The sequence below is a fragment of the Siphateles boraxobius genome, unplaced genomic scaffold (assembly GCF_051911475.1).
Source record: "Siphateles boraxobius isolate OS27281-9 unplaced genomic scaffold, OSU_SipBor_1 5, whole genome shotgun sequence".
In the NCBI taxonomy this organism is placed as follows: domain Eukaryota; kingdom Metazoa; phylum Chordata; class Actinopteri; order Cypriniformes; family Leuciscidae; genus Siphateles; species Siphateles boraxobius.
This window is the reverse complement of record NW_027509141.1, coordinates 2,184,756-2,205,642: the sequence shown is the minus strand read 5'-3', so window position 1 is coordinate 2,205,642 and position 20,887 is coordinate 2,184,756. Positions and strand designations below refer to the sequence as shown.

The window sequence follows — 20,887 nt, the reverse complement described above, 5'->3', positions numbered from 1 at the left end:
GATTTTTTTGCAAGGCCGTTCACATTTCGAATTAAATGCGACCTTTTGTGATCTCCTGTGTGAATGTGAACGTGAAATGACCCAGAAGTGACCCGCATGCGCATAAGAGTACTCAACGGTCAACGACGTCACTTGTTGTTTGCGGAAGTAGCTAAACATGGCCTGAATAGAGCTGTCCCCCCAAATATTCATTAAATCAGAAACCTCGCTTCCGTTCCATTGACTGGTCTCAGCATCGTCCGCCATAGTTGTTGTTTATCTTCTCATTCCCGCCTACTTCAACGCAGAATTGTGACGTTTGTCGCATATCAATGACGTGCGGGTCGGATACATGTGACCTGGCCGTTCAGATTGACGTCGCTTTTCAAAAGATCGGATACATATCGGATTTGGACCACATACCCAAGTGGCCTGGTTCGCATTTGAAAAGATCGGATCTGTGTCGTTCAGACTGTCATGAAAAGATCAGATACAGGTCGCATAGGGGCAAAAAAATCGGAATTGGGTCGTTTCAGCCTGCAGTGTGAACGTAGCCTTAGTCTGTTTCATTTCCTTCACTGTTGAAAACTGAAAGGCTGCATAAGTAGACATTGTGGTGAAAAGTGGTTTACTGTTAACTCTCAGTAGCTACCCAGCTAAGAAAAATATATTCTAAGAACACTTTGCTAATGTTCTTAAGTCATGAAAATATTATTTCTGAATGTTCAAAACGTCTTTAAAAATTTTCAAAAGCGTTTTTTCTTGGTTATACGAACATTAAGGGAACACTCCATTTTATCATTTTGGAAATATTATGGGAACGTTGATTTTGAATGTTCTCTGCAGCAATATATATATATAAGTTATTATTAAGTATAGTTTTTGTATAAGTATTGTCTTTTCGCAAATTCTTTTTGTCTGTGGCAAATACAGACAAATAGACAAATACAAACAAACATCAGAAATACAAAAGTACCTTACAAAATACACAGGCATCAACAACATCCCTCTCACAACAGCATGTTGTGTGTGTGTGTGTGTGTGTGTGTGTGTGTGTGTGTGTGTGTGTGTGTGTGTGTGCGTGCGTGCGTGCGTGCGTGCGTGCGTGCGTGCGTGCGTGTGTGTGTTTCAATTTTATGTATGAGGAACAAGGACAACAGACGAGAAAGAGTTAAATTTCATCACATGCATCATTTCCTGTATGCAGGTTTCACTGCAGGCGCCTTTTAATCATCTCCGACCCCTCCATCTCACACACATTCATTCCCTCTTCCCCCCTTTTCCTTTCACTTCTCTCTTTCCTTCCTTCATGGGGCTGGACTAGTTCTTACAAGTTTCCTGCCTGCTTCACATCTGGTGGAGCTTTATCACTGATGTCCAGCGCACAAGGAACTCGAAGAAAGCAGAGCAGAGGAAAGACGTAAAGAGCGCCCTGTCCATCCAGGTCTTTCCTCTCATCTCCTACAACTTCTCTTTCTGGTGTCTCGTTTCAGCATGCTTTCAATGAGACTGTTGCATGAACGCAGTCCTCTATCTACTGAGCTCGTCTTGGTTTGGAGTAGAGACACAGGGTGCAATAGAAAACAGCTGTTCTTTGTTTGAATTGTCTATTGGGCTGTTTTAACTCGTGTGAGAAGAGTTCGTGTTGACAGTCTGCTCGGTATGTTGATAGCGGTGACACTTAAAAAAAAAAAAAAATTCTGATGTAAGCAATGTTTGTTGGCTTGATGAAAGCATAGTGTTTTAGGGGAAGTCTGTTATTTGGTGAGTGTTCTAGTAGCGATTAAACCCTGACTGTGTTTAGGAGATGTTGTGAACAGCTGTATCCCAGATTATTGCATTATCCTCGTGTGGAGATATTCTCTCATGTCTCGTCATGTCTGTTTCCTTTTTAACTTGACACTTCTATTTCAGACAAAATATCCTAAATTAAACTTTCAAATGTTATTTTAGTTTAGTGGTAACAACTCTTTTGTTTACACTAACTGTTAAATGTTTGGAACAGACAATGTTCTGATCTAAAGGATTCAGTGTTATTTTACTATTTTATATACTTTTATATACTATTAGCATTACTATTAGCTTTAATTTTTTATCATTTTCATTTTAACTATAGTTTAATTTATTTTTTATCGTTTTGTCATTTTTATTATCTTTATTTTATATTACTATTCAGGTTTATTTTTATTGCAGTTTTAGTTCAAATTCAGTTTTTATTTAATTCCATTTAGTCATTCTAGTGATTTAACTTTACCTTATTTCAGTTTGTCGTCAATGTATCATTTAACATTTATAATTAGTTTAGCTTAGTTTTTCATCTAATGTTTATTTTTTATAAATTTATGTTTTATTTATTTCAACTAACAATTTTGTAAAAATAATTTTAGTTTTTGTTAACGATAATAACCCTGAAAGGTTTATGCTTAAATTCTTGAAATTAGTTTTATAGATGTAAAGTACAAACTTCTTTACAAAGCATACATTTAAATTATAGAATGGATTATTTGGACTGGATAAATTTGAAGTTTATAAATATAAATATAAAGTCATTTTGATTTAGGAATTTACAGAAATTAATGATATACATAATGCAGCTTGTTGAGGAGAGGTGTAATATTACTTTTTTTTAAGCGATCAGACTTAGTTTTTATTCTGCAGGCAAAACAAATCTCATAGATTTACATTAAAGGAGGGACCCAAAGCATATCTAGAGAACAGAATCTTGAGAATCTCTTTTGCCTTGTAAGTAATAGTTAATAAAAACAAGGAAAAGTAGTTGGAATACAACACGGGTGTTGTGTTTTTGATCATTTGTCTGAAATGAATGTCTACATGAATGAACCTCTCTCACTCTTTCTCAGTCTGTTGACAGTGTGTCCGTGCGAACGGGAAACCTGAGTGTGCTGAGGAAGCGCTGGGAACGAACGCCTCAGGAGAAATCTGGTCTTCAGCTGAGCGTGGCTCCTTCTCTGTCCCGCAAACCCAGCACTCCCCCAGAACCACCTGCTTCCTCCAGCAAACCCGTGCGACAGGCCAGCCTGACCCAGGAGCCAACGTCCCACGAGAGACCTGCCAAAACAAAGGCAGACATGGAGACTAAACAAAAGAAGTGGGTAGAAGAGAAGGAAGAAAACGAATCTGCATCCGATCCATTTTCTCCATCTTCCCCTTTGGAGAAACCAGTCTTGCCTCTCAATAACCTCAAAATGATGTTTGAAAAGGGCAGAAGCAAGGTGAGAATGTCTCAGATCAAATACATTACTGTATATATCTCTGTATATTTCCTGGTATGTTGTGAAACAACACAACATAATCCATAATCATAATTATATCAGTTGCATTTTTCTCACGTACATGCCAAATCTTACTAAGAAATACCCAGGTCCTTTTTTACCTCAAAATCAAAAGAAAGACATCCGAAATTAAGCCTTATTTAGGACAATTTATTTAAATTCTCTTTAATGACAGTTAAACACATTTTCCCTGAAAATTACATTACTGTAAAGTGAAAAAATCCCATTCTCATTAACGTAATGTGAGGGGGAAATCTCACTCCCAGTACTGTAGTACAGTAAGTAAACCTAAATTAATGACGGTAAATCTAATTCTGAAGGCTGCTTTTTACACTTAGCATATTAAAACTGACACCCTTTACTAGTCCTTTTCAACCCTTTGTGATTCCGGTTCAATCTAATCTGTTGTGAAATCGAGAAATTGGCCTCTGGGATGGACTAAATCTTCCCCAACTTAAAGTATATGTTCAATTTTGAAGGTGTCCTACACAGTAATGTTCAAAATATGTATTTGTCTCCAAAATATCTGGATTTTAAAGTATTTTGGCAAAACCTCATATTAAAGGATTAGTTCTTCTCAGAATGAAAACTTCCTAATACTTTACTCAATGCCATCCAAGATATCCATGTCTTTATATCCTCAGTGGAAAAGAAAATACGTTTTTTGAGGAAAACATTTCTGGATTTTTCTTCGAATAATGGACTTCAATGACAACCAACGTTTTGAAGTCCAAATCAATTAAATTAAATTAAATTAAATTAAAATTTATTTGTATAGCACTTTTCACAATACATATTGTTTCAAAGCAGCTTTACAGAAATTGCATTTCAGAAATGTACATAGAAAAAATACAGTTAGTTAATCATGTAGTAATTTAGGGCATAACATATCGCCGGCGTTGAGTCGTCTCTTCACAGGCGTCGAGTCGTCTCTTCACAGGTGTTGGGTCATCTCATCGCAGGTGTTGGGTCATCTCATCGCAGGTGTTGGGGGATCTGAAGTCTCCGTGAGAGGCTGGATACAAACTGGAGCTGACGAACGCCATTTACCTCGGGACTAGCGTCCCGAGATAACAGCAGAAAGGCAGATGGGAGATAATTAGCATAGCTGCTATTCATAAAATTAATGCATTCGATCTGATTCAACATTAGTATAAAAGGTAAGCATTATGTGAATGCTTGGCTAAAGAGTTGCATCTTTAATCTAGTTTTAAAGTGGGACAGCGAGTCTGAGCCTCGAACAATATCAGGAAGGCTATTCCAGAGTTTAGGAGCTAAATGTGAGAACGCCCTCCCTCCTTTAGTGGACTTAGATATCCTAGGAATGACCAGAAGCCTCGAATTTAGTGATCATAAAGAACGCAATGGATTGTAGGGCGATAGAAGGTCCATTAAATACACAGGAGCTAAACCATTTATGGCTTTATAGATCAGTAGTAATACTTTGTAATTGATACGGAACTTAATAGGTAACCAGTTTAGAGATGATAAAATAGGTGTTATATGATCATATTTTCTTGACCTAGTAAGAACTCTAGCAGCTGCATTTTGCACTAACTGTAGCTTGTTTATTGAGGATGCAGGACAGCCAGCTAATAAAGCATTACAGTAATCTAGTCTCGAGGTCATGAATGCATGAACTAACTTTTCTGCATCAGAAACATATCGCATGTTACGTAGCTTAGCAATGTTTCTAAGGTGGAAAAAGGCTGTTCTTGTGCAGTTCAATGCAGTTTCAAAGATCTTTGAAGTGCTTCAACGGACTGTGCACGATCGCAGCTGAGGGGGGGGGGGGGGGTCTTATCTAGCGAAACGATAGGTCATTTAAAAAAAAATATATATATATATATATATATATATATATATACTTTTTAACTACAATTGTTCGGATTGAGTTGATCTGCAACGGAAGTACCGCCTCACTGTTTTCAAAGTGACCAATACAATTTGAACTATCCTCCTTCAGTGGGGCGGTACTGTCATTGAAGTCCATTATTCGAAGATAAATCCAGAAATGTTTTCCTCAAAGAACTTATTTTCTCATCCACTGAGGAAAGAAAGACATGGATATCTTGGATGGCATTGGGGTAAATTGAGTAAATTATTAGGAAATTTTCATTTTGAGGTGAACTAATCCTTTAAGTACACGGAAACTATCATTACCAGAGGAATAATTACTCAAACTCCAATTTAAATGTATTGCTGCATTGCTTATTAATGTAGAACCGATGCAGGATAAGTTGGTATAACTTCTTTCTAAATGTGGGATCTTTGATAATTTTGTTGAAGCTCTTGTCCCTTCTTTGGCAAACATGTTAAACCACCTGACCTCACTGATATGAATAGACATATTAGCGGCTTTTTACTTCTGTTTTAAATGGTAGATGAGGTTGTGTTCACACTTGGCAGGTTTGGTTCAATTAAACCGAACTCTGGTGCGATTGCTCTGTTAGTTGAGTTCATTTTATTAAGTGTGAACGCTACCATCTGAACCCTGGTGCGCACCAAACAAGCGAACCGAGACACATACAAAACAGGACGTGATGTCAACATGATGACACCCTAAAAAGGACAGAATGCTCGAGAATACCTGTTTTTCTCGTCATAGTCGCGATGTTGCCCATTACAGTTCTGTACAGTCGTCAGAAACTCCGCCTCCTTGCAGCAGATCTTCATTTGTGTGAGTGACGGAGGGGTTTTGACTCCTTTACACATTTTCTAAACACTTCACAAGCTCTCGGCTGGTAAAAATTCCTATGCACATTTAGGTTCTACCCCTTCTTCTATCCTTCTACCCTTAGGTTCTATCCAATTCTACCCCTTACCCCTTCACTTTCCCCTTCCCCTGTGTTGTGCACGTGAAGGGGTAGGGCTGTCCCGATTCTCTTTTGGTTGGAGGGGGAGGCCTAAGGGGACGGGCCAGATAGCCCTTCAAACGAAGATTTTTTGGGACCACACTTCAAACGAAGGGGTATGAGAAGTGTCACTGCATACACCGGCTACAGACGCAAAATGGCTGCCCAAGCAAAAAACAAGACCCATAAATGAACGAATTTTGGGCTTTAATAAGTATTTTAACAACAAATAATGATTTGCTTTGTTACATTCAATCTTGTGTTCATATTTACGGTCAGTTTCTTCAAAGAAACGTTTGTTAGAAAAATCGCCAAAATCGCTATAGTTTGCTAACGATAGTCCCGCAACATATTTACATGTCTGATAACTGGTGAATGTAATCGCGGGAGGGAATTGGCTTATATTTTACCGTACATCTGCTATGAACGCATTGTTTTCTTATGGTTATTGTAGCGAAGAACTACCTGAAGCTGCTAGGGCTAGTTGGATCGCAGTGAACCAGGTGTGTCGGTCAGAACACCACAGAGTGAAGTATCAGTTTGAACTGGATTTATTCTCACTGGTATGCAGAATTAGCATGAGAGGAGGAGACAGCCTTTACATAAACTTTAACAAGCTATGAAAACTTGAGATCAATAGTGCAGTAGACTGATGAGAGCAGCCTCCAGAGGGAATGGAGTTCCTTAACTGTGTTTGAGCATGAAGACGATTGCTGTTGCACATGCAAGGCTTGGTGGACAATGACACGAGGTGAGCATGTTAAGCACACCTAGCTGAGACCTGGAGTAGTCACTAGGCCCTGCTTCAACTGACGTGGGTTTGGCTCATAAATGGGCTGAATAACCATTAGCTGGCATAGACATGTTTGGCGTGCTCGTAGTAAAGGATGTAGAGGCTTGAATGTGTGTGTGTGTGGTTTCTCTGCAACACACAAAAGCAATACTCAATAACAGCAACATCATTACAAATCATCATTCACATACTGACTATAGGCTGCTCCCCTCATAACAATGATACATAAACACTGGATATAACATCTTCCATCATATTTACTTTCACTATTTATCTACATTATTTACTATAACAGTCTAAACATTATAACTCTAAACTTGGAAGATCGACAGATAAGATATAAGAGCTGTTACGGATTAATCAACATCGTCAGAACTGTTAACTGCGTCATTACTGATAACGAGCATCAATCAGTGAACATTACGGAATAACACTCACTCTTTATAGGACGCACACCTAGACACAAGATACATCCACCTGAAAGGCAATAATGCTTCTGTAACGTGTCTTCAGCTGTTCGTGATTGCGGTGAACCTGATTACTAGCAGCGGCTGATGCAATCTGCCATTCGCACTGAGCGGAAGAGAAAGCTGCTCTTCCGGTCACTCCCTACAGAGTTCATAATAAGAGTCCCAACTAAATAGTGCTACATTGCTCTAGCATCATCTTATTATTAAGGGGCCTTTTGCACAGCCGCCCCCAAATTGCGTGCAATTTGCTCACGTAAAAGGCCCATCTTAAGTTTGGACCGTAGAGGGGCATTCCTCATCCTCCTCAGTATCTGGAATGACTGGAAGAGCAATAAGCCGGGCAACTGGCCGAGTATACACTTTGTCTTTGACTTGCACGTCCACGGATCGCACATGACCATCTGCACTCGGATGTACTTTAACTACTCTGCCAATTGGCCAAAGTGCCCTGGGGAACTGGGGGTCCATCAACAGGACCACTGAATCCACTGTCAGATCAGCTGGGACACCATGCCACTTCTGCCTGCATTGGAGGGTTGGCAGGTAGCACCTGATGAACCTTGACCAGAAGTGATCTGCTATAACTTGGCAGTGTCGCCATCTCCGCCGGCTTAGTCCCTCGCTCTTAGGGTAGACAACTGAAGGTAGTGCTCCATCAAGCCGCCCCATCAAGAGGACATTAGGAGTCACGGCATCCAAGTCAGCAACACTGGATGAGGTATAGCCCAAAGGTTTGGTATTCAGTATTGCCTCAACCTCCAGTAAGGTAGTATGTAGTACCTCCTCAAAGATAGGCTGAACTCCTAAGACCGTATACAGTGCAGCCTTAACTGACTTGATCTCCCTCTCCCAGGTTCCCCCGAAGTGAGGAGCTGCAGGTGGATTGAAGTGGAAGTCAATCTTCTGTTCGGAAAGGAGCCGTTGGAGGTCGGAAGACATGTTGTTAAAAGACTCACGGAGCTCCTTCTCTCCTGCCTTAAAGTTCGTACCCTGGTCGGAATAGAGTTCAGCTGGAGTGCCTCTACGAGCAATGAACCGCCTGAGACTCATCAGGAACGAGTCAGCGTCCATACTGTGTAGGATGTCTAGATGCACCGCCCTGGTGGTAAGACACTTATAGATAATGCCCCATCTCTTCTCTGAGCGTCGTCCTATTTTGACCTGGAAAGGTCCGAAGCAGTCGACGCCAGTGGAGTAGAACGGCGGTTTGTATAAGCGTAGACGTGCCACTGGTAGGTCGGCCATCCTCGGGACCAACGGCTTAGCCTTCCATCTTCGACACTCCTTGCACTGGTGTTGCACCCTCCGAACTGCTTCCCTACCACGGAGAATCCAGAAGACCCGGCGCATCTCGGTGAATACTCGCTCAGGACCCGGATGACAAAGACGAGCATCGTAGTCCTGGATAAGGAGTTTTGTCGCTGGATGCAAGGGGTCCAGGACAACAGGATGTTTGAATGCAGGGTCTAACCATTCGGCACGTCGGAGTCTTCCTCCGACTCGTATGATTCCCTCGTCGGGGTCCAGCTCCGGGGACAGGGTTAGGAGACGACTACTTCGAAGTACCGCTTTCCCTGCCTTTAGGTGACGTAACTCCTCCGGAAAGCACTCAGCCTGAACTCTACGGAAGATAGTCATCTCTGCCTGCCGGTAGTTAGCCGCTATCAAGGGCTTATCTCGGTCTGCCGCCCCATGTACCTCCTGCGCCACGGACTCAACCATATCCTTCCAGGACTCGTATGACTGGCCCAGGTGGGTCTTCTGTCTGTCTGCTCTAGATATCACCCCACATGAAGCAGACTTCTTGTACTCCGTGATGTCCTCTTCTGGTGCCTTTCCAGGTGAGGGTGGCCATTCAGCAGGTCCCTTGTGAAGGAAGGATGGCCCTTGGCTCCAGCGGTTCGGCATAGCCAATTCTGCCAGGGTTTTCCCACGGGTCACATCATCTGCTGGGTTCTGCGCAGAATCAACATAGCGCCAGGTACTCCCTCCTGTCAACTCCTGGATCTCGGAGACTCGAGTACCCACGAACACCTTGAAGCGGCATGATTCTGACTGCAACCAGGTTAACACTGTTGTTGAATCACTCCAAAGGATTGTCTGATCCGTCTTCAAGGTCAGTTCTCTCTCGAGTGTCTTCGCCAATTGGGCAGCGGTCAAGGCACCACAGAGCTCTAGGCGCGGAATGGAATGCTGTCGCCGGGGTGCTACCCTGGATCTAGCCGCCAGGAATGCCAGGTAAACCTGTCCTTCAGTATCTTCTGTCCTCAGATAAGAGACTGCTCCGTAGGCCCTTTCAGAGGCGTCACTAAACACGTGGATCTGTCTGGAAGCAACCATCTGATCGGTTTGAGTCGAAGCATAGTGCCGGGATAATGAGACACGTGGCAGCAGGTGTAACTCTGATTCCCACTCCTTCCTTGCTTTCTGCAGATCTTGAGGGATCAGTGGGTCATCCCAGTCACGTGGTTTGTCCCACATGTTCTGGACGATCATCTTTGCACGGGTCGTGTAAGGTGCAATAAATCCCAAGGGATCATATTGCCGGGCGAGCACCTTGTAAACATTCCTCATGGTAAGTGGTCCATACTCCAGAGGTCGGCTCTTGTAGCCTAAGGTGTCGGTCTCCCAATGCCAGCTGAGTCCGAGGGCTGGTTCTGAAAGTCCGAGTTCATCGTGCGAAAGCCATCTCTCCATGCTGTCGGACCTCGCCTCTGCAGGTAGGTGTCGGAGGACATCAGGTATGTTGCAGGCCCACTGTCTGATCTCAAACCCTCCAGATGCTAGCACTTCCCTGAGCCGGTCCACCAGTTCCTTAGCTTCTTCTGCTGTGTGCACACTCTGAAGACAGTTGTCCACGTAGAAACAGTGCTCCACTGAATGCCTGACTCCTTCTCCTGGACCCCCATGATCTCTCGCATGCATTTGGAGAGCGAAGGTGGCGCAGCACGGTGAACACGCAGTGCCAAATGGTAAGACCTGCCACTCGAAGACATCAGGGGGGGTTTCACTCTTCATGTCCCTCCAGATAAACCTGAGGAGCGACCGATCTTCTGGTAAGAGCTGAACCTGGTGGAACATGCCTTTGATGTCACCACTGACTGCTACTGCACGTTCCCTGAAGCGCAGTAAAACGCCCAGGAGAGAGGCTCCCAATGTCGGTCCAGAAAGGAGGGTATCATTGAGGCTACGACCTCGGAATTGGAAGGAGCAGTTAAACACCAAACGACTCTTTCCGTTATGGCTCACCAAATGGTGGGGTATATACCATGACTCATCTTTGGTTGAGGCTTCCCTTTGGTCAATCTTCTTGACTGCTCCTGTCTCCACCAACTTGTGGATCGCAGCACAATACTCAACGGCTCGTAGGGGGTCCCTGGCCAAGCGTCTCTCCAAACTTCTGAGGCTGGGTAGCACGGCTTCCTTGGGAGCTTGAAGAGGGGGAATGTCTCGTTTCCGTAGCAGAGGCGTGGCATATCTGTGGACGCCTGCGACCTGTACTCGCCTTGTCTTGACCTCTAGGAGCTTAACTGCTTCTTTATCCTGCTTCGACCTCATTGCCAGTTTAACGCTCTGGTATGGCTGTGTGTCCATCTTCCAAAGCTTCTCCACGTTCTGCATCAACTCCGTCATCTGGGGTGAGACACTAGTGAAGAGACACTGCTGGGTGCTCGGTGCCCATTGTGTAAGGTGTGCGGGTCCTTGAAGAGTCCATCCCAGTCTCGTGCGAATGGCGGCCGGACCTCCAGGAGGCCCCATCTTCACTGGCTCGATAGGGTTGAGTAGATGGGGGTAGTCAGCGCCAATTAACACGAGCGGCTTAATGTGATTGAATGCCTCAAGGGGAAGATCCGCCAGGTGCTTGTACTTCCTCTTCAAACTTGCGATGGGGTATGAGTGGTCTGCTAGACCCAAGCGTTGAGAGGTGAAGGCCTCCACTATCCGGAATGTTCGCTTAGGATTGGTAGAGGATGAAATTTTAAATGAGACAGCAGCTCCCTTCAGGGTTTGAACTTCCTGCCTAATCGTGCGGAGAGCAAGGTCCTCAGGCTTCTTCTCCAAACCCAACTTATCAACAGCCTCGGGGAGGAGCATTGTGCGCTCAGAACCATCGTCCAGAACTGCATAAGTGTCTAATGTCCTGTCCCTGTTGCGCAGGAGAACTCTGACGACTTTCAGCAGAACACGAGAGTGGGCCGATGGTCTGTCCAGGTAGAGAACTTCTGTACTAGTGCTCACCAGACAGCTTTCAGCCTTCGGCGGCTCAGCTTTGGGGCGTGCGTTGGCATCATGCAAGACTCTCAGATGCTTCCCTTGACACACCTCGCAGAGTTTCTTGAGGTCACATTGCGCTGCCTGATGTGCTCTCCCGCATCTCCAACATCTCTTATTAACCCTGATCCACTCAACAACCTCCTCTTTGGTGAGTCTCTGAATGACTGGACAACTATTCAAGAAGTGCTCTGTGCCCTCACAGTATGGACAGTAGGGTTTGGATTTGCTCTTCCATTTCGGCGCAGATGAGTTCTGACTCTCTTGTCTCAATCTTCGGTTGGACGTATAGCTCTCTGCTCCGTGCAGCACCGTAGCCACTGGCTTGCTCCGTCGCTTCTCGGTTCGAGGTCCTGACAGCCCTTGGATACGGATGTCTGAAGGGTTGTCGTAACCTTGGCACCACGACTCGTATCGGAGCCACTCCGCCAGGTCGAGCAGCGTATGAGTATGTCCGGGACGATGGAACATCTGACGTCTGAAGTTCGCTCTCATCTCTGTCGGAAGCTTGGTGAAGAGTCGTGCCACATGTGAGCCACATTTCAGCTCGACTTCTCCATCTGGGCCCAGTGTCTGTAACATACCCACAAGTGACTGTACATGCAGGGAGAACCTCTCAAAGGCAGCTACATCTCCTCTTCTGATCTCAGATGAATCCATCACTGCAGCGATCCTCTGCAATGCTACATGGTGCGGCTGGCCGAACTTCTCGGTCATGGCTGCCATGGTGTCAGTGTATGGCCTAGGCGAGTTAATAAAGGAGTCGGCAATGAGACAGGCCTCCTCAAGTTTCACATGATCCACCAGAATCTGATACTTAAAAAGCTCTGAAGCGTCAATGGGTAACAGATTGGCTAGGGCTAGTTTCAGCCGAGAGAACTCCATCGGATCCTTATGGACGAAAAGAGGAATTTTCGGCGCGGGGCCCCTGTAGTCTCCTCCTCCCAGAGTCACCGATGCTGGGGAGAACTGTCTGCCTCGAGCAGGGTGTGATTGACTTGTATCAGGCCTGGCTGGGTACTGAGTTGAAGATCCCGCATCTGTGCGATACATTCTGGGCTGCGGACTGGAGATGGGCATGTAGGGTTCTAGCCCCCGGGTGTAGGACCGGACGTTGTGATGTTCAGGACCTCGTGTAGGTTGAGGGCTGTTCAAGCTACGAGGGGTAGAATGTAGCCGAGTATGGGCTGTGACATTGGAAGTCACACTGTCCCTCATCAATTGTAACTCGCTCATCATTCTGTCTATAGCGGTGACCACACGCTGATCCTCCGCAACCGCAGATGATGGAGGGTAATCTGACGAAGGCCATGGTGGAGGGGGAAGTCCCTCAGCATACTCCTCTTCCTCTAATGCTAATGAGTCACCTGGTAATGGAAGGGGTGGCACTGGCCATCGCTCTGAAGACGGATCCCGCTGCGCTGCTCCTAGCACTCTGGCCGAGGTTGTTAACTCACCCGACTCCCTTCTAGTACCATGAGGTGAGGCTAAACTGTACTCCAGGCTCTCTCTGTGTAACCCGCTCGGTTCATCCTCCGTGTAGGGCATAGGGGCATGTAGCCATCCTAGGCTCGTGTTGTTAATGCTCTCCCCAGAGCTCATGGAATAATCATCCCGTGCATTGGGGAGTCTACTCCACTTTACATGAGGCTGTGAACTCCACTCTTCCCTGGTTGGCGCATGTGGTAGCGGGCTGACATGCGAGTCATGTATCTTCGGTCGTGCTACACTGACCTCATAGTCTCTCAAATATGATGGCTGCCTTAACTGCCGCCTGGGCCGAGTGGATGGGGCCCACGATGCTTCATCACTCCGTTGCATGCTCCCAGCACAGCTGCGATCCGGCTCGAAGGACCACAAAATGTAGCGAAGAACTACCTGAAGCTGCTAGGGCTAGTTGGATCGCAGTGAACCAGGTGTGTCGGTCAGAACACCACAGAGTGAAGTATCAGTTTGAACTGGATTTATTCTCACTGGTATGCAGAATTAGCATGAGAGGAGGAGACAGCCTTTACATAAACTTTAACAAGCTATGAAAACTTGAGATCAATAGTGCAGTAGACTGATGAGAGCAGCCTCCAGAGGGAATGGAGTTCCTTAACTGTGTTTGAGCATGAAGACGATTGCTGTTGCACATGCAAGGCTTGGTGGACAATGACACGAGGTGAGCATGTTAAGCACACCTAGCTGAGACCTGGAGTAGTCACTAGGCCCTGCTTCAACTGACGTGGGTTTGGCTCATAAATGGGCTGAATAACCATTAGCTGGCATAGACATGTTTGGCGTGCTCGTAGTAAAGGATGTAGAGGCTTGAATGTGTGTGTGTGTGGTTTCTCTGCAACACACAAAAGCAATACTCAATAACAGCAACATCATTACAAATCATCATTCACATACTGACTATAGGCTGCTCCCCTCATAACAATGATACATAAACACTGGATATAACATCTTCCATCATATTTACTTTCACTATTTATCTACATTATTTACTATAACAGTCTAAACATTATAACTCTAAACTTGGAAGATCGACAGATAAGATATAAGAGCTGTTACGGATTAATCAACATCGTCAGAACTGTTAACTGCGTCATTACTGATAACGAGCATCAATCAGTGAACATTACGGAATAACACTCACTCTTTATAGGACGCACACCTAGACACAAGATACATCCACCTGAAAGGCAATAATGCTTCTGTAACGTGTCTTCAGCTGTTCGTGATTGCGGTGAACCTGATTACTAGCAGCGGCTGATGCAATCTGCCATTCGCACTGAGCGGAAGAGAAAGCTGCTCTTCCGGTCACTCCCTACAGAGTTCATAATAAGAGTCCCAACTAAATAGTGCTACATTGCTCTAGCATCATCTTATTATTAAGGGGCCTTTTGCACAGTTATATGTGAACATGATATAAACGAACAGTGCTTACAGTTTTGTGCTTTTTGCAACAAGATCAGATCAACCAGTCTGCCAGCGAGCAACGTTTCTTTAAGTCCAAATAAGTCCATTTTGCAGCCATCATATATAACATTACCATAAACTGATCCACCAGCAAACTTGCGTCATAAGACAAATGCAAAAAAATAGCTGTAACCCACGCAACTGAGATGACTGCAGCTGTCGACGGCATATTGGCAGTTTGTGATAAGCATCGGTGCATCTCCTGTGACGTAGGCGCTATGACGTATAATGACGTGTAACGGTGTAGTAGTGGTGTCCCATTTCTTATGGGAATATTTTCACCCCTACGCCTTGCCACTCTGTTTCAAGGGTCAAGGGGAAGGCGAAGGGTTAGGGGTAGAATTGGGATTGGGCCTTAGGCTCAATCCCAATTTACCCCTTGGCCCTTCCCCTCCGTTTTGCACGTTCACTTCTAGGGGTAGGGTGTCCCGATTATTTTTGTGATACAGGGGTAGGGCTACATAGCCCTCGAAATGGAGATTTTTCAGAGGCACACTCCGAACGGAGGGCGACGAGAAAGTTCCCAGAATACATCGCAAATCACCGGCAAGGTGGCTTCGCAAACGGTTAAACATTTAAATTTAGCCCCAGATGACACCACAATGCACTTTATTTACTCTTATAATAATAATATAGTCATTTAAAGTAAGAAATTGTATAATAAATTACCTTTCCGAAACAGAAAAGACATACATTTCGAGGAAGGAACGTTTTAATCATCATGTTTCCTCAGAGGTAAGAGCAGCGGCGCTCATTGTCAGTCGTTGTCATGGAGAAATCCTGTAAAAACTCGTCGCTTCCGTAACGTCAGAGCGATCATCGACGACTGATGACGTATCTGGTTCATGAAGGGTTATTCCATTTCGTAGGGGAATATATCAACCCCTTGGCCCTTGTAACTCCGTTTTAAGGGCCAAGGGGTACACATTCGAAAACAAGGGGTAGACATTCGAAAACATGGGGTAGGGACAAGGGGTGAAATGGGAATGAGCCTTAGTCCAACACACAGCATCGTTTTCAGTAAGTTCCGTCACAAAAAATACGTCATAAAAGCTGTTTTGTTTATTGACTAAACTGCAAGTGTGAACACAGTCAATTTAAGGGTCATTTCATCAGCTAACCTGTAGGCTACATAACTTGATATGGATCGATGGGTCAGTGCAGTGGATATATTTCTGGGCTTTACCTCGTTTGACTGAGTGCCCATCCCCCGTGGTCATATCCAGAGGCCAGGCATGTGCTCACATTCCTACTCGATTCCTTGGAATCTTTTGGAATGTCTCAGTTAGCGATCTCTGAAACAGTGACCAAATCTAACATTGTCTTCATAAATATCTGCAGTTATTAGATAATGGAAGCGCAGTAAAATACAAGTTAGCACTCTCACTTTTGATAAGCAAGACATTTTGATTAATCTTAAGGGAATTTTTGTATCTAGCCTTGATTACAGGGAAAATATTCTCATTTCAGTTCTCTCATTCAAATCTACTTTCTTTTGGTCTGCTTTTTATCATTCTTTCTCTATCCTGTGTTGTCAGTCATGTTCATCACACAAAGATTTACCAAAAGTCTCCTTTTTTTCCTATTCGCTGCTGACAGATTCACTCTGATGAAACCAATGGAGAGAGGACTTTTTTCAGAGCTTCCCTTTTGCTCATTCATGCATTTCTTTACAACTCCTGTACTTGTACAGCATCAGTGGCATGATGCATAAAGCTGAACAAGTGCTGAGTTTAGAGTTAACAAAACCATGCAAATCCAACCTGGTTTAGATCAGGTTCAGCGGGTTCACAACACTAGATATAAACGTTCTGTCAGGGTTTGATCTAGAGTTTGTGATTAACTCTGAAGCATGTGCTGTGAACTTCAGTTTGATTGACTTCTTGCAAGAAGAGATTGTTATAAAAAGGGCAGAAAAGTTTAAGAAGAAAATATCTGACTGTATCAATGCATGTGAATCAACTGAATTAATATTATAGTTTAGGTTCCCAAAGAGCTCAAAAGAAAATGTAAGCTATAGTTATTTAAAAGCTATATATTGTATTTATATGCAAAGATTAATATTAATTGTCTATTCATATAATAATTATATTGTGATGTATTCTAGGACCCCCTCGAAAACGAGATGGTGCATCTCAAGGGGTTTATCCTAATAAATACATTTTGAACATATATGAATTACAAATAATTATAATTAATATAATAAATAATAAACAGCATGCAGAACAAGACGGGTAATTTTGTCTCTAAAACTCTCTCACTGTGAACTGCTGTAATTTGAGCCAGAGATAGGGAGAGTGGCTTTATTGCGTCAGACTTATATGTCCTTTGCTCACCGCTGATTGGTCCAGTTTTGGTTTGCGATAACTAACCCTGTATAAAACCTGCTCTGGAGATACAATGGTAATGAACTCGCTAAAAACCAATCGACCTTCTTGAGCCTGAAAAACCAGAGTTTGCTGGAAATACTTTCCTGGGTAGCAACTGAAAGCAACAGGCCTCTGAGCTCAAGCTTAGTCTTGCAATAGCAAATACAATATAAACTGAAAGTGAATTACTAGTTCCACTTCTTTAGGAGGATAAATGGGGTGTGGTGTCTACAGGGACCGCTGAAGGAAGAGCCTCTCCATTCTGGCTCCTGTCTTAATCTGTTCATTTTTACAATATTAACAGGATAAAGAAACTGAAAAGGTAACAACTGAAAAGATCTAATTTAATATAAAATGTTAGGAAAAATGTACAGATATTATAAAGTTTTTTGCATTTTGCAAATGAAAATTGACCAGAAAAATGTTATATTTTCATTTAAAAAATGTCACAATGGAAAAAAATAGTAATAGTTTGCATTTCTCAAAGTTAATTTTGTTGTGAAAAATGACCCAATCATGTTCTTTGCCGGTTCGTGAGATTTCGCTGTTTATTTGTATTTTTAACGTGGTCTATAAGCAAGTATCTTACTTAGAGCCGTAGTCACAAACTCCACCTAGCTAGCTGTGTCATGTTCTTTCAAATTCCCCAATCCAAAGGGGTGTGAAGCAGAGACAAGTGTGTCTATTGTTGCATCACAGTGAGGCAGTTGTTTGAGTGGTTTCCTGCCTCCTGAACGCTGGCTGAAAACACAAAGGCAAGAGAATGCTGGAGATGCAGTAGATGAGTCCCTCTTGGACCATCACACATTAAAAACATTCTTCAATACAAGTTACAGTCTTAGAGCGGAATCTGTGTGACAAGCTGTCGATTAGCACAAACAATCATTTCACATAGTCTTTTAGTTTGTGAAAACATTAGAGGAAAAGACATGTTTATAGTAATCTACATTGCACCAGAATAAATGCTAAAATACACACAATTCTAGGAGTATAAGACACAAGACTTAACTATGTGTTAAAGGGACATTGTGTAGGAATTTCTCCCATCTAGCGGTGAAATTGTATTTTGCATTCAAACGAATTGTGCTCTCCTCGCTTTTTCAAATGCGTGTTGCATCTACGGTAGCTGTTATGTACCAAAAAGCTATGACAGGATGTCTTCTAATAACACTTAATTAAAGGGATAGTTCACCCAAAAATGAAAATTCTGTCAGTATTTACTCTCCCTCATGTTGTTACAACCGCGTAAGACCTTCGTTCATCTTCGGAACACAAATTAAGATATTTTTGATGAAATCTGAGAGCTGGATCACTCCTCCATAGGCTTCTTCAGGGATTGAAACTTGTTCCCCGAAAAGTTATTAAAGACATCGTTAAAATAGTCCAAGTGACTACAGTGACTCAATCTTAAGTTTATCAAGCGACGAGAATACTTTTTGTGCGCAAAACCCCCCAGAAATAACAACTTTATTTCAACTATTCATTTCCTTCTCTGTGGACCTTGTTAGATTTTGCTGTTTGGCCGAGCAGTGGTTTGGGTGGCTTGTCAATGTATTAGATTTCTCCAATACACTAAGTAAGCTTGACCAGAGTTCTTGTGGGGAGAAGAATTTATTGAAGGTAGTAGTGTAGCACAGTTCTTCAGCAGCGATGTAAGCATGTCACCGTCCAACAATCTTAACCCAAAGTTCTGTTTTTGAGACAGAACTTTATACATGAAGATAAATGGGCTACAAACAATAGAAACTGATTAGGACCTTCCACAGGAGATTGATCTACACTGCAATCTACTCTGAGCAATGCTGTTTCTTTGTCATTAAAACCAATCAGTTTCTGTGGGCCATACACCTATGGGACATTTAGTTTCTATAGCCCATACATCTGTATGGGACATTTGGTTCACACCTTTACAGACACAGATAGAGTTGATTACATCTGAGGCACAGTAACAATGTAAAGGCGTCTGACTAAAGTTAACTGAAAATACACATAATCTTACAGCCTCTAGTCAGTTCAGTGTAACAGCGCAGCGTTTCTGTTTTTGTACGTCACACACATCACACACATGACCAGCATCGGCCAATAGTGAGCCTCTACGCAATCACACTACGTTAATTGACTCGAGGCCCACAGAGAAGTAAATAAGTAGTTGAAATAAAGTCGTTATTTTCGTTTGTTTTTGCTTACAAAAAGTATTCTCGTCGTTTGATAAACTTAAGATTGAATCACTGTAGTCACTTGGACTATTTTAACGATGTCTTTGCTAACTTTTTGGGGAACAAGTTTCAATCCCTTAGAAGCCTATGGAGGAGTGATCCAGCTCTCAGATTTCATCATCAAAAATATCTTAATTCGTGTTTCGAAGATAAACGAAGGTCTTACGGGGTTGAACAACATGAGGGAGAGTAATTACTGACAGAATTTAAATTTTTGGGTGAACTAACCCTTTAATTAAGACTGTAACATTGACTTAACGTTACCTGTCGAGGAGAAAGCTGGCAACTTCAGCGTCTCTTTTGAAATCTTTATCCTGCATTAGTTCTTTCCACCTGGAAAAAGCTATCCCGACATTGACTCTTTTTTTTTTGTAATCTCCGGTCACGTTTCCTTTTACGTTCAATTTTGGACTTTTTGGGCGACAAGGAATTCTTCTCCTGTGGCTCGGCATATGTATGGTCCGCCATTAATAATAACAGTGCAAAGCACCCTTTTAAACTTGCCGGGGCCGTGAAGCGCCTCTCACTGCTCTGCTCCTCCGTTTCTACTGCTTTCAGTCACGTGACGCTGGCTCTGAACGAAAACGCATTGTGGAAACGCATTGGCCTAGTACTTTTTTTGACCCTCTCTGCTATTATAGATTTTCAAGATGGCGGAACTACATGGAAGCCTCCGTGGACCTACCCGTCACATGTATATAAAGATAATAAATTCTTCGTTTACGAGGATAAGTCAGATAATTGGCAGAGGTATTTGTACTCCATTGAGGACATATTTATGAATAAAAATATTGATTTAAGATATTAAAATACCTAAAAAACTACACATTATCCCTTTAAGACTAGTGTAATAAAAATGCTTGCTTACCTGTGCAAACCTAATAAAATACCAAGTAACACTTTATTTTAATGTGCCATTGTTACAAATGCTACATGGATTTACTATAATAAACATTTAATAATGCATAAAATAACACTAAGGCAAACCCTAAACCTACAGTACTGTTAGTACATGTTGTTAATTAAGATTACTCATTCATTATGTGAAATTACATTTTAACAATGTTACATTAAAATAAAACGTAACCAAAAAAAAATTTCAAACAAAACACCTTCTACCCAAACATGTGAATGGAAAATGCAGACTCAATTTCATGGCCTTCTGAAATGTTTGCTAAAAAAAATAATTTTTCTTACACAAATATCAATGCTTCTGGTTGAGTGGCACATCTCACCTAAATCATCAAACTAGCGCAAGAGCGCATCGCTAGCGCTTGTGTCTGCGCTTTCGTACTTGTTTCTGGCCCTAGACCTCCATTGTTCAGACTTATGCACTTACTAGGTTTTTTCTTTTGTTTTAATAAACAGGGATGAGTATAAATTCAATCTTACTACATGGAGGGCCTCTGGAGGAAAAAACCTTTTACAGGAGAGTTTTTGTTGTATGCATACTGTCTTTTTCACCTTATTACACACACAAATGTTCTGCCACACTCAGCTATGGCAGTCCCATCTGCTTGCTTCATCTGTGTTGTATGCTGTGGTGATGATGTCATGAGACTGGTATGCACACACACTCTTTAAACCCTCTCTGGAGGACTATAAAACCTTCCACCGTTTGTTTCTCCATCCGTACCCTTGCGTTTCTCCTCTCTGGTTTATCAAAACATCTA

At 42.9% G+C, this 20,887-nt stretch overlaps 1 protein-coding gene across 4 annotated transcripts in view; it reads left to right on the top strand.

Annotated features, from left to right (window-relative positions):
* The window catches only part of lima1b (LIM domain and actin binding 1b), a 44,414-nt gene that overhangs the window by 14,356 nt on the left and 9,171 nt on the right, over positions 1 to 20,887 (top strand). For 3 of the 4 annotated variants that reach the window (XM_077204420.1, XM_077204422.1, XM_077204421.1), the window contains one exon: positions 2,841 to 3,212. In XM_077204420.1, the coding sequence (XP_077060535.1) occupies positions 2,841 to 3,212 (372 nt within the window). Of the gene's footprint in view, positions 1 to 1,133; positions 1,424 to 2,840; positions 3,213 to 20,887 lie in introns of those variants that run through there. The other variant, XM_077204423.1, reaches the window with a different exon arrangement.